This window comes from Hypanus sabinus, chromosome 5 (assembly GCF_030144855.1).
Source record: "Hypanus sabinus isolate sHypSab1 chromosome 5, sHypSab1.hap1, whole genome shotgun sequence".
Taxonomy (NCBI): Eukaryota; Metazoa; Chordata; class Chondrichthyes; order Myliobatiformes; family Dasyatidae; genus Hypanus; species Hypanus sabinus.
In genome coordinates, this window is record NC_082710.1 from 69,572,524 (window position 1) to 69,584,571 (window position 12,048).

General features: G+C 42.0%; 1 protein-coding gene and 1 long non-coding RNA gene across 2 annotated transcripts in view; one reads left to right on the top strand and one right to left on the bottom strand.

Moving 5' to 3' along the window:
* Positions 1 to 12,048, top strand: part of LOC132394233 (uncharacterized) — a 112,697-nt gene that overhangs the window by 40,032 nt on the left and 60,617 nt on the right. The window lies entirely within an intron of this gene.
* LOC132394232 (neuromedin-K receptor-like) overlaps positions 1 to 12,048 on the bottom strand; it is a 67,995-nt gene that overhangs the window by 4,426 nt on the left and 51,521 nt on the right. The window contains exons 3-4 of the mRNA XM_059970112.1: positions 11,169 to 11,319; positions 5,571 to 5,767 (exon numbers count right to left, since the gene is read on the bottom strand). Of these exons, the coding sequence (XP_059826095.1) occupies positions 5,571 to 5,767; positions 11,169 to 11,319 (348 nt within the window). The remainder of the gene's footprint in view (positions 1 to 5,570; positions 5,768 to 11,168; positions 11,320 to 12,048) is intronic.

Sequence of the window (12,048 nt, forward strand, 5' to 3'; positions counted from 1 at the left end):
TTTAAGAAGGTGCCTTAGCACTGTATCTCAATGGTATCAAGCCCTTCAGCTTTATGAATTCATACTCAAAGTCCAGCAGAAGCAGACCAGGAAGGACTGGCAACTTTCCTCCATGATTTATATTAGTGAACTCGCTGGGCTTTGATAACTTGCTGGCTCTTCAGTCACTGTTATTGACACTGAAGTTTAAAGTACAAAGTAAATTTATTATCAAAGTACATATACTGTATGTCACCATCTACAATCCTGAGATTCATTTTCTTTTGGGTACTCACAAGAAAAACAATAGAATTAATAAACCTGTGCAAAAGAAAACACCAAAAACCTGCAAATATAAAGAGAAAAGTAAGGAATAATATTATAAATAAGCAACAAAAGTGAGTCCAGTTCAGCTGAACAGTTCAGTGATGGGGTAAGTGAAGTTGACTGAAGTTTTCCTTTCTGGTTTAATAACTGGTTCAGTTACATGGTGGTGCAAGTCCTGGGGCTCCAGTATCTTCTTCCTGATGGCAGCAGTGTGACGACAGCACGACCTGGAAGGTGATAGTCCTTGATGGTGCTCTTTCCTGTGACAGTGCTCCAGGTAGATATGCTCAATGGAAGGAAGGGCTTTTCCTATAATGCACTGGGCTCTATCCACTACTTTTTCTAGGCTTTTCTGTACAAGGGAATTGGTGTTTCCATACCAAGACTGATGAAACCAGTCAATGTACTCTCCAGCATACATCTCTAAAGTTTTTGATGAAATGCTGAATCTTCACAGACTTCTTAGAAAATAGAGATTTTATCTTGCTTTCTTCATAATGACACTTACTGTACATGCTGGACCTAGGCCTGATCCTCTGAAATTATAACTCATGTGGTTCCATTGTTTAAAAAGGGTTCTAAGAGTAAACCTAGCAATTATCGGCCTGTAAGCTTGACGTCAGTGGTGGGTAAATTAATGGAAAGTACTCTTAGAGATGGTATGTATAATTATCTGGATAGATAGGGTCTGATTAGGAATAGTCAACATGGATTTGTGCGTGGAAGGTCATGTTTGACAAATCTTATTGAATTTTTTGAAGAGGTTACGAGGAAAGTTGACGAGGGTAAAGCAGTGGATGTTCTCTATATGGACTTCAGTAAGGCCTTTGACAAGGTTCCACACATAAGGTTAGTTAGGAAGGTTCAATCGTTAGGTATTAATATTGAAGTAGTAAAATGGATTCAACAGTGGCTGGATAGGAGATGTCAGAGAGTAGTGGTGGATAACTGTTTGTCAGGTGGGAGGCCAGTGTGCCTCAGGGATCTGTACTGGGTCCAATGTTATTTATCATATACATTAATGATCTGGATGATGGGGTGGTAAATTGGATTAGTATGTATACAAATGATACCAAGATAGGTGGTGTTATGGATAATGAAGTAGGTTTTCAAAGCTTACAGAGCGATTTAGGGCCGTTAGAAGAGTGGGCTGAAAGATGGCAGATGGAGTTTAATGCTGATAAGTGTGAGGTGCTACATTTTGGTAGGACTAATCAAAATAGGGCATACATGGTAAATGGTAGGGCATTGAAGAATGCTGTAGAACAGAGTGATCTAGGAATAATGGTGCATAGTTCCCTGAAGGTAGAATCTCATGTAGATAGGGTGGTGAAGAAAGCTTTTGGTATACTGGCCTTTATAAATCAGAGCATTGAGTATAGGAGTTGGGATGTAATGTTAAAACTGTACAAGGCTTTGTTGAGGCCAAATTTGGAGTACTGTGTACAGTTCTGGTCACCGAATTATAGGAAAGGTGTCAACAAAATGGAGAGAATACAGAGGAGATTTACTAGAATGTTACCTGGGTTTCAGCACCTAAGTTACAGAGAAAGGTTGAACAAGTTAGGTCTTTATTCTTTGGAGCGTAGAAGGTTGAGGTGAGACTTAAGAGAGGTATTTGAATTTATGAGGGGGATAGATGGAGTTGACGTGGATAGGCTTTTTCCATTGAAAGTAGAGGAGATTCAAACAAGAGGACTTGAGTTGAGAGTTAGGGGGCAACACAGTTAAGGGTAACACGAGTGGGAATTTCTTTACTTAGAGAGTGGTAGCTGTGTGGAACGAGCTTCCAGTAGAAGTGGTAGAGGCAGGTTCGATACTGTCATTTAAAGTAAAATTGGATAGGTATATGGACAGGAAAGGAATGGAGGGTTATGGGCTGAGTGCAGGTCAGTGGGACTAGGTGACAGTAAGCGTTTGGCATGGACTAGAAGGGCCAAGATGGTCTGTTTCCACGCTGTAATTGTTATATGGTTATATGGTTATAACACTGAGGAAGTTAAAGATGTTGACCATCTCCAGCTCTGATTCCCCATTGAGAACTGGATCATGGACCTTTGGTTTCCTCCTCCTGAATTCGATAATCATCTTTAGTCTACCTGTCATTGAGTGAGAAATTGGTGATGTGGTACCACTCAGTCAGATTTTCAATCTCCCTTCTATATGCTGATTCAACACCACCCTTGATTTGGTTAATGACAGTAGTATCATTGGCACATTTAAATATGGCATTGGAGTTATGCTTAGCCTCTCAGTCATAAGTAGAAAGTGAGTAGAGCAGGGGGCTAAACACACAGCCTTGTGGTGCACCTGTGCTGATGGAGATTGTGGGGGAGATGTTGCCAATCCCAAATAACTAGGGTGTGTAAGTGAGGAAATCAAAGATCCAGTTGCATAAGGATGTAGTGAAGCCTAGGACTTGAAGTTTACTGATTAGTTTTGAGGGGATGGTGGCATTGAATGCCAAGCTGTAGTCAATGAAAATCATCCTGATGTATACATCTTCGCTGTCCAGATGTTCCAGAATTAAGTGAATAACCAATGAAATGGCATCTGCTGTTGACTTGTGATAGTGGACAAACTGGAACAGATCCAAGTGGCCTCTGAGGCATGAGTTGAAATGTTCCATCACCAGCCTCTCAAAGCACTCCATCCCAGTGGATGTATGTGCTATTGGACGAAAGTCATTGAGGCAGGTTATTTCTGATGTATCGAATTAATTTATTATCTCTGGTTCAGATCAGTTATTTCCTAGCCCTTTATATAGGCCTTTTGCTTATTTCCTGTACCTTCCAGTAAGCCTCTTTGGATCTTCATAGCTTCCCACCTTTCTTTGTTTTGGAAATACTCTTTTCTATTCCATTATTCTATTTAGGTCCAAAATGGATTAGCTTGCATTTGTCTGCAAAGAAATCTACTTTAATAGTTTTCTTTTTATCCTTTTGTTTAAATTACTGATAATTAAATGGGAAAATCTCTGGGAAATAGACCCATGTGAACAAATGTAAGGCCATCTATTTTGTAATTTAATGCTTTCATCTATACTAGAGGCAACATGTCAGCTCTTTGTGTTTGCGTACGGGTAGATATATGGTTTTCTCTCCCATGATCTGAATGGCTTATAAATACAACAGTTCTGGATTTGACCAAGACTGACTTTAATGTGATGAGACAGAGATTATTCATGGTAAACAGGGCAGATTGTTAATGAGTAAAATGATGGTGTAGTCATGGGAGATGTTCAAGAAATAACTTAATATGATAGGAAATCATTTTGAGCCCCTAAAGGGCAGGAACATTGCTTGAAATGGAAAACAATCATTGGTGACTAATGCGTTACATAAACCAAAATCAGGCATATAAAATGGAAAAAAAAACTGGCACAATTCCGAGCATCAGGGAAGCAAAGAACAAGATAAAGGTAACAAAATAGATTGATCTACGAAAAGAGGAGCAGGTAAATTTTGCAAAAGATATTAAAAATCATTGCAGAAGAGATCTTAAACTATTATTTACTGAAAAGGAAATGGTCAGGAGCAATGTAGGCATCTTAAAAACTAAAAAGTGACATTAAAAATGAAATAGCGAGTATAGCGGTGATCTTGAATAATCAATGTTACTAAGGGAAAGGACAGGATTCTCTACAATCTCAGGAAGCCAATATTGCGTGATGGACGGCATTTGCTACAATTTGTCACAAAAACATGACACAGGCCCTTAAAAAGATTCTAAAACCTTTGGAACTGTCTAGTATTTCCAGTGTTATACTGAACATGATCAAACACTATATAAAAAGTTCACCACCCATTAGAGTGATGGGTCCACCTAATATCCCATGTTATGTGGGCAATGAGCCAGATCATTAAATCTGACTCATTGCTCACATAACTTGCGATATGTAAGATCACTTCTGTTTCTGATACTATAAAGAAAACCCTTTAGACTTGCAGCTATTAATCTGCTCAAACAAATCCTCAGCTTCTGTGCCACAGTTCCCACTAAATCATTGCCTTCTGACATCCAGTACAGAACTCATCTCCACTGCCTTGTCCAAGGAATACAAACCCAAACTACTTCCACAGATAACTGGTTTGCTTTGTACTGGCACAACTGATTGGGTTACATCAAGCACTACTGGCCCTGCCAAAATTCTGTACAATTTCAGGGTTCAAATGGAATACAAGATATTCCTGCCTTCTTTTTTCAACTACAAAATCTTTTCTTGTCTCTTCCACATTCCCTTAACTGAAGGCAAACAATGTCATCTGGAGCCAAAGCTTCATAAACATGCTTTGACTTCCTTACTCCTGGAGTCATAGAGCTATAGGACCATAGTGCATTGAAATAGGCTCTTCAGCCCACCATGACTATGCTGACTATTGAGTGCTAATCCCATTCATTTACACATGGTCTGTACTCTTCTGTGTCTTGGCAATGGAAAGTGATCATCATGATGCTTAAATATCGTGGGCATACCTCTTACAAGAACATATACCTCGTTTGCTCTCTTTCTACGTCTCCTTTGGAATTGTGCCATATCATTGACAATATCACTCCTCATTCTTAGCATTACTCAGCATTGTTTCAACCCACTTCACCAACCTATTGACATAGCTTTGAAGCCTTTTGCTATTCCCACTTTGTCTTTTTTTGTGATGTTTGACCCAAAGGTGAATTTTAATTTAAATATTTGTGGCTTCATTAAGAACATCTGTTTGCTCTTCCAAGACATTGTCCAGCTCCTGTTCATCTGGTGCTGACAAACACATTTCACTTTTGTTTTGCAACTCCTGTTTACACATCACTTCTGTGCTCTAACCAACAATAGTTTCCCATTAAGCAATCTACCACTTTGTCCCTACCCACCCCAATTCTAAACTCCTCCAGCCCTAAATACCTCCATTTCTCAGTGTTTTGACTCAATGACTTTACTTATCATCGACTGATGTGCAGTTTGCTGCTGAAGCCTTCAGTTTACAATTCAATTTCTATATCTGTCCATCACTCCCCAACTCACCCAAGCTTTTGTAAATCTGCTATGACACCTTTATAACAAATCTTGTTTATTAATGCTGAGCAGAATGACTTAGGGTATTTTTGGTTCCATTATTACTTGCAGCTTAAATGTGAAGGTATCGTTGTATTGTTTTGAGCAGTCTTCAAATTCATCACTCGGCAATTAAAGCACCAGGGAGTTATTCACAAATCATTTGGATTTCAATGCTGAATAGAGAGACATCTTCACCCTCAATGAATTGACTTACCTGCTGTTGAGGCAGCAGTATATGATAGGGTTGTGCATGTTGGAACTCATTGCCAGTAAGAACACGGCCAAGTAAACTTGCTGTATGGGCTTCCATCTACTCACATTTGGGTACTGTTTGGTGACAAGAAAGAAGGTGTGGTAGGGAAGCCAGCAAATGGTGAAGGTGAAAACTACCACAATCATCATTTTAACAACCTACAGAAGAAAACAAATGAGCAGATGAATAATAATCAAAGACATCACCCATTCATTATTTCTAAACAGTGGCAAGGTGATGTAATGCATTAAATACAGCTCTTTAGAACCTCAGGACATCACAATGCACTTTACAGCTTTAGGAGTCACTCCTGTTGTCAGACAGAAGGAAAAAGGAACAAATTTCACGGTCAGATCTCAAAATAATAAACAATAATCACTGAGATACCCAGCAGAATTGAAACAGAGAATACGTACACGACGCTGGAAGAACTCAGCAGGTCAGGCAGCATCCGTGAGAAAAGAGTAGCCAACGTTTCGGTCTGAGACCCTTCATCAGGAATGGGGGGGAGGAGAGGGCCGAAGCCCAGTAATAGAGATAGGGGAGGGGAAGGGCTAGAGGCACCAGATGGAGAACCAGAGGAAGGATAAAGGGGGGAGGGGATAAGCATGAAAGAACTGTAGAGGTAAAGGAGCAGAAAGTTGAAAGGGGAGAGAGGCAGAGAGGGACCTGAGATAGGGGAAGGGGGAGGGGGAGGGAATTACCGGAAATTGGAGAATTCAATGTTCATACCAAGGGGCTGGAGGCTACCCAGACGGTATATGAGGTGTTGCTCCTCCAACCTGAGTTTGGCCTCATCATGGCAGTAGAGGAGATTGTGACGGACGGAGCAGAGGTGCTCAACGAAGCGGTCCCCCAATCTGTGTCGGGTCTTGCTGATGTAGAGGAGGCCACACCGGGAGCACCGGATGCAATAGACGACTCCAGCAGACTCGCAGGTGAAGTGTTGCCTCACCTGGAAGGACTGTCTGGGGCCTGGAATGGTAGTAAGGGGGGAGGTGTGGGGACAGGTGTAGCATTTGCGCTTGCAGGGATAAGTGTTGGGTGGGAGTTCTGTGGGGAGGGATGCGTGGACAAGGTAGTCGCAGAGGGAACTATCCCTGCGAAAAGCTGAGAGGGGTAGGGAGGGAAAGATGTGCTGGGTGGTGGGGTCCTGTTGAAGGTGGCGGAAGTTGCGGATAATGTGTTGGATCCGGAGGCTGGTGGGGTGGTAGGTGAGGACAAGGGGAACCCTGTCCCTGTTGTGGTGACAGGAGGATGGGTTAAGGGCTGAAGTGCGGGTGGTGGAGGAGATGGGGGTGAGGGCATCTTTGATGATGCCAGAAGGGAAATCACGATCCTGAAAGAAAGGGGACATTTGAGAAGTCCTGGAACAGAAAGCCTCATCCTGGGAGCAGATGCGGTGGAGATGGAGGAACTGGGAATAGGGAATGGTATTTTTGCATTGGGCAGGGTGGGAAGAGGTATAGTCAAGGTAGTTATGGGAGTCAGTGGGTTTGTAGAAGATGTCAGTGGACAGTCTGTCTCCGGAGATGGAGACCGAGAGATCAGGAGAGGGGAGAGAAGTGTCCAAGATGGACCAAGTGAATTTAAGACCTCCCACCCGGCACTTATCCCTGCAAGCGCAAATGCTACCTACACCTGTCCCCACACCTCCCCCCTTACCACCATTCCAGGCCCCAGACAGTCCTTCCAGGTGAGGCAACACTTCACCTGTGAGTCGGCTGGAGTTGTCTACTGCATCAGGTGCTCCCGGTGTGGCCTCCTCTACATCGGTGAGACCTGACACAGATTGGGGGACCGCTTCGTCGAGCACCTATGCTCCGTCCGTCACAACAGACAGGATCTCCCGGTTGCCACCCACTTCAACTCTGCCTCTCATTCCCATCTAGATATGTCCATACATGGCCTCCTCTACTGCCAGGATGAGGCCAAACTCAGGTTGGAGGAGCAACACCTCATCTACCGTCTGGGTAGCCTCCAGCCTGGTGGTATGAACATTGAATTCTCCAATTTCCGGTAATTCCCTCCTCCTCCCCCTTCCCCTATCATAGGTCCCTCTCTGCCTCTCTCCCCTTTCAACTTTCTGCTCCTTTTCCTCTACAGTTCTTTCATGCTTATCCCCTCCCCCTTTATCCTTCCTCTGGTTCTCCACTTGGTGCCTCTAGCCCTTCCCCTCCCCTATCTCTATTACTGGGCTTCGGCCTTCTCCTCCCCCCCATTCCTGATGAAGGGTCTCGGCCCGAAACGTTGGCTACTCTTTTCTCACGGATGCTGCCTGACCTGCTGAGTTCTTCCAGCGTCATGTACGTATTCTTTGATCCACAACATCTGCAGTTGTAGTTCTGAGAATTGAAACAGAGTTAGCAATTCAGATCAGTCGCGTGGTGTCAGGGCAGTCAAGAAATAACTGCATCAGGGCACCAAACTGTTACGGATCCTTTTACATCCAGCTCAGGCTGCAGGTAGCACCATGGTTTCTGCCACTTAAAACAAGTCCTGCACAAGTCCTGCACCTGATCTTTTTCTTTTACAAGGTTTTTTAAAAATCTCCCCAAAGGCAGCATTATACCTTCTGTCGTGACAAATATACAGAGCCTTTTACTACTGTGCTCTGAGTGACACACAAACTGCAAACAAAACAAATATGCTGATTGGAAATGTGGTCATCCTTTAGAAATGGAATGAGGTAATGCAATGTTTAAGATAATCAGACAACGTGGGTCTTTATGGGATTATTTAAAGATATATATTCAATTTTCTGTGCTGACAGAGCAACAGCTGTTACAGGAGCTGCTTACATCAGGAAAGGATGAGGTTCTGAGGTTCTGCCCTCTCAAATACATCTCACAAACCAATGACATCTTTGAAGAACAGGATATTCACCTGTTTGTTTTGGCTGATACACATCACGGTGTGAACAATTCTAATACTTGGGTAATCCAAGCAATAGTGCAATGCAAGTTATTGGAGCTTGCTGTACTGAAATCGATAGGCATGGCCCCTATGTTATTGCTAATAAGCACTTCTGAAGTAGAAAGAGCTGTGTAACATCTGGAGTCGCTCAGAAGCATTGTAAGGAACATATGTGCTTTATTTTCCATCTGATGGGGAAATTTCATTTGCACACACTCAATTTAACCAGAAAGCTGCTGCTACATTAACTCATACAAATCACCCCTTAGTTTGAAATGAATTCTGGTGAATAGAAGTCCTAGTGGACAGGGTTTTGTGCAAGTCTGTATGAAGTTACCCATCTAGGGTTACTGGAATGGGCAGATTGTACTGTGAGGAAAGATCTGAAAGACTAGACTTGCATTTATTGAGTTTAGATAAGAGAAATTGACTGAAACACATGGGATATTGAGTGGTCTTGACAGGATATCTTGCAGGAGAATCTAGAACTAGAGGTCACTTCACTGTTCAAAATACGAAGTTGTCCGTTTTGACAGGTGAATTTTTTTCTCTCAGAGAGCAATGAGACTTTGGTACTTGCCTCCTAAAAGGTCAGTGAAGTAATCTGAATATTTGTAGGGAAAAGTCAGTACATACTAGATAGGCAAAGGGAGGGAATTACGGTGATGAGGTTACAAATCAGAACAGCTCTGACGTTTTTTTAAACAGAAGACCAGGGGAACGGTCCCAGTATCCTACTCCTGGTTTTTACCTCATAGGTTTGTATGTATCAGGCAATCAAAATATAGACTGTGTGAAGGCCAATGACCTCTTTACCTTTGGCCCAAATCACCTTACACTGCATCAGTTTGCACAGCAACCACTTCTGAAATATCTGTAATGTCCCAATTTACTTACCAGATTGACCATGCTCTTAAGATTTTAATTTGTAATTTGAGCATTACATCCATTCCAGTCTTCACTTGGGGCTTTACTCACCAACTCTTATGCTTGTTCCACTCTAAGTTTCTTAATGAAACATCCTTGATAATTTCAATGTTCTCCCTGACCTCGTTAACCTTCCTGGATTCTTCGTGCCTAAGCAATTCTAATTTGAAATTCCCAACTTCACACGAATATCCCATCAGAACTCACCATTCCCCACATTCAATCCTCAACTCTTAAAATCCCAAGAACTCTGCTCCTCTGCCTGCATCAGCTGCCTATGCTCCACATTTGAAATTCCAGTTCTAAACTCCTCCTGCTTAAATCTAGCCACTTAACAATCTAGCCTCCTAATTTCTTCCTCTGCATCTTGTTTGTAGTGTATTTAATATTTCCATAACATTGGGGTAATATTGTTTGGTTAAGCATTCTTCGTTTGTTTACATGATTAATTATGGGTTACATATGAGAATGCCTCACTAAAGAAAAGAAAACACATGTCATAGTCAGCTCCTGTGTTTGTTTCCGAGGTTACAAAACATGACATTGGTGTCTAGTTTTCTTCACTGACATCTCTAGGTCAACGGGCAGTCAACACATCACCAGCACCAGCCTTACCCATCATGAAGGAGATATATACAAAAAGATGCTGGAAAAGGGCCAATAAAATCATGAAGGATCCCACCCACCTTGGTCAGGGACTGGTTGTCCCACTCCCATCAGGAGTGATGCCATGCTCAGAAAAGTTACTTTCCATAAGCAGTAAGGCTAATCAACACCTCCATTCACTATCCCACGCCTCCACACCCCCAACTGCCACTACTCTATCATTTCCTGACACTGCAGACAATAATCCTGTGCCTAGTGTCACTTTATGGACATACAAACAATCTACGTATATAAGCTATCTTATGTATCTATATTTATTGGGATTAAAAAAAAATGTGTTCTTTATTGTGACATCAGATTGAGTAACAATTATTTCATCCTCCTTTACACTTGTGTATAGGAAATTACATTTTTCAGTCTTGAATTGTGAATGAAGATGCTTGAGATGCTGAATATAAAGTCACATGTCAGTGTGTAAATTACCCTCCATGTTTCCCCACAGTAGAGCAGTGACTCCACTCTTCAACTGTGTTCCTGTGTCATTTAGCTGTCACTTTGACTAAGGAGATCAACATCCAGATTAAGATCACATAAAGCTGTATATAAAACCATAAAGTATAGGAGCAAAAATGTGGCTATTTGCCCTTTGACATATTTAAAGCAATGGTGGAATAGTGGAAAACAACACAGAAGTCCAGCCACGACCATTTTGGATTTCAAAGACTTGAGGATATACATTGCAGATCCATGCTTAACTTCAGAGCTCTGATCTAATTATTTGAGATGTCAGGAGAAAGGTCAACGGTGGAGGGCTCCAGGCTTGGGCTTTTCTTTTGGTCTTTGTGTCAGAAAGATTGCAGACACACAAAATTTTCAATATCAGCATTGTGATAATATAAAATTTAATAATTATATCCAAGCATAACGGCTGCATGTTATGAGATCAACAAGCAGTAAAATCTGTCTACCTATGTCTTATTCCAATGTGAAACTATTTGTCTCAACTTTAGAAACATTTCACACCATGTAATGTTCAATGCTACATTAAATGTGACAAGTTCTGTCAGAGAAATTTAGCATTATTTGCTTCAGAGCAGATCTTGTAATTACCTTTCGCTTAGCTTTGAGCTGATCATGGTAGCTTTCTGATGTATCACCGGGAATTTCCCCGCCCCACAGCGTGATTCCAATGATGGCATATGTGATACCCATCACAACCAAAGGCAGCACATATCCCAGGATCAACAAAGCAATTTGGTATCTATAAGAGAAAGTCAGATAATAAATAACACAAACTGGTTACCAAAAGGACAGCAATTTCACATGAATGGAAAATGCTCAGTGTATTTACACAAGTCACTTTTGGCAGTTTGTCTATCAACTATAGACAATAGACAATAGGTGCAGAAGTAGACCATTCGGCCCTTCGAGCCTGCACTGCCATTCTGAGATCATGGCTGATCATCTACTATCAATACCCAGTTCCTGCCTTGTCCCCATATCCCTTGATTCCCCTATCCATAAGATACCTATGTAGTTCCTTCTTGAAAGCATCCAGAGAATTGGCCTCCACTGCCTTCTGAGGCAGTACATTCCAGACCCCCACAACTCTCTGGGAAAAGAAGTTTTCCATAACTCTGTCCTAAATAACCTACCCCTTTTTCTCAAACCATGCCCTCTGGTACTGGACTCTCCCAGCATCTGGAACATATTTCCTGCCTCTATCTTATCCAATCCCTTAATAATCTTATATGTTGCAATCAGATCCCCTCTCAATCTCCTTAATTCCAGTGTGTACAAGCCCAGGCTCTCTAACCTCTCTGTGTAAGACAGTCCTGACATCCCAGGAATTAACCTCGTGAATCTACGCTGCACTTCCTCTACAGCCAGGATGTCCTTCCTTAACCCTGGAGACCAAAACTGTACACAATACTCCAGGTGTGGTCTCACCAGGACCCTGTACAAATGCAAGAGGATTTCCTTGCTCTTG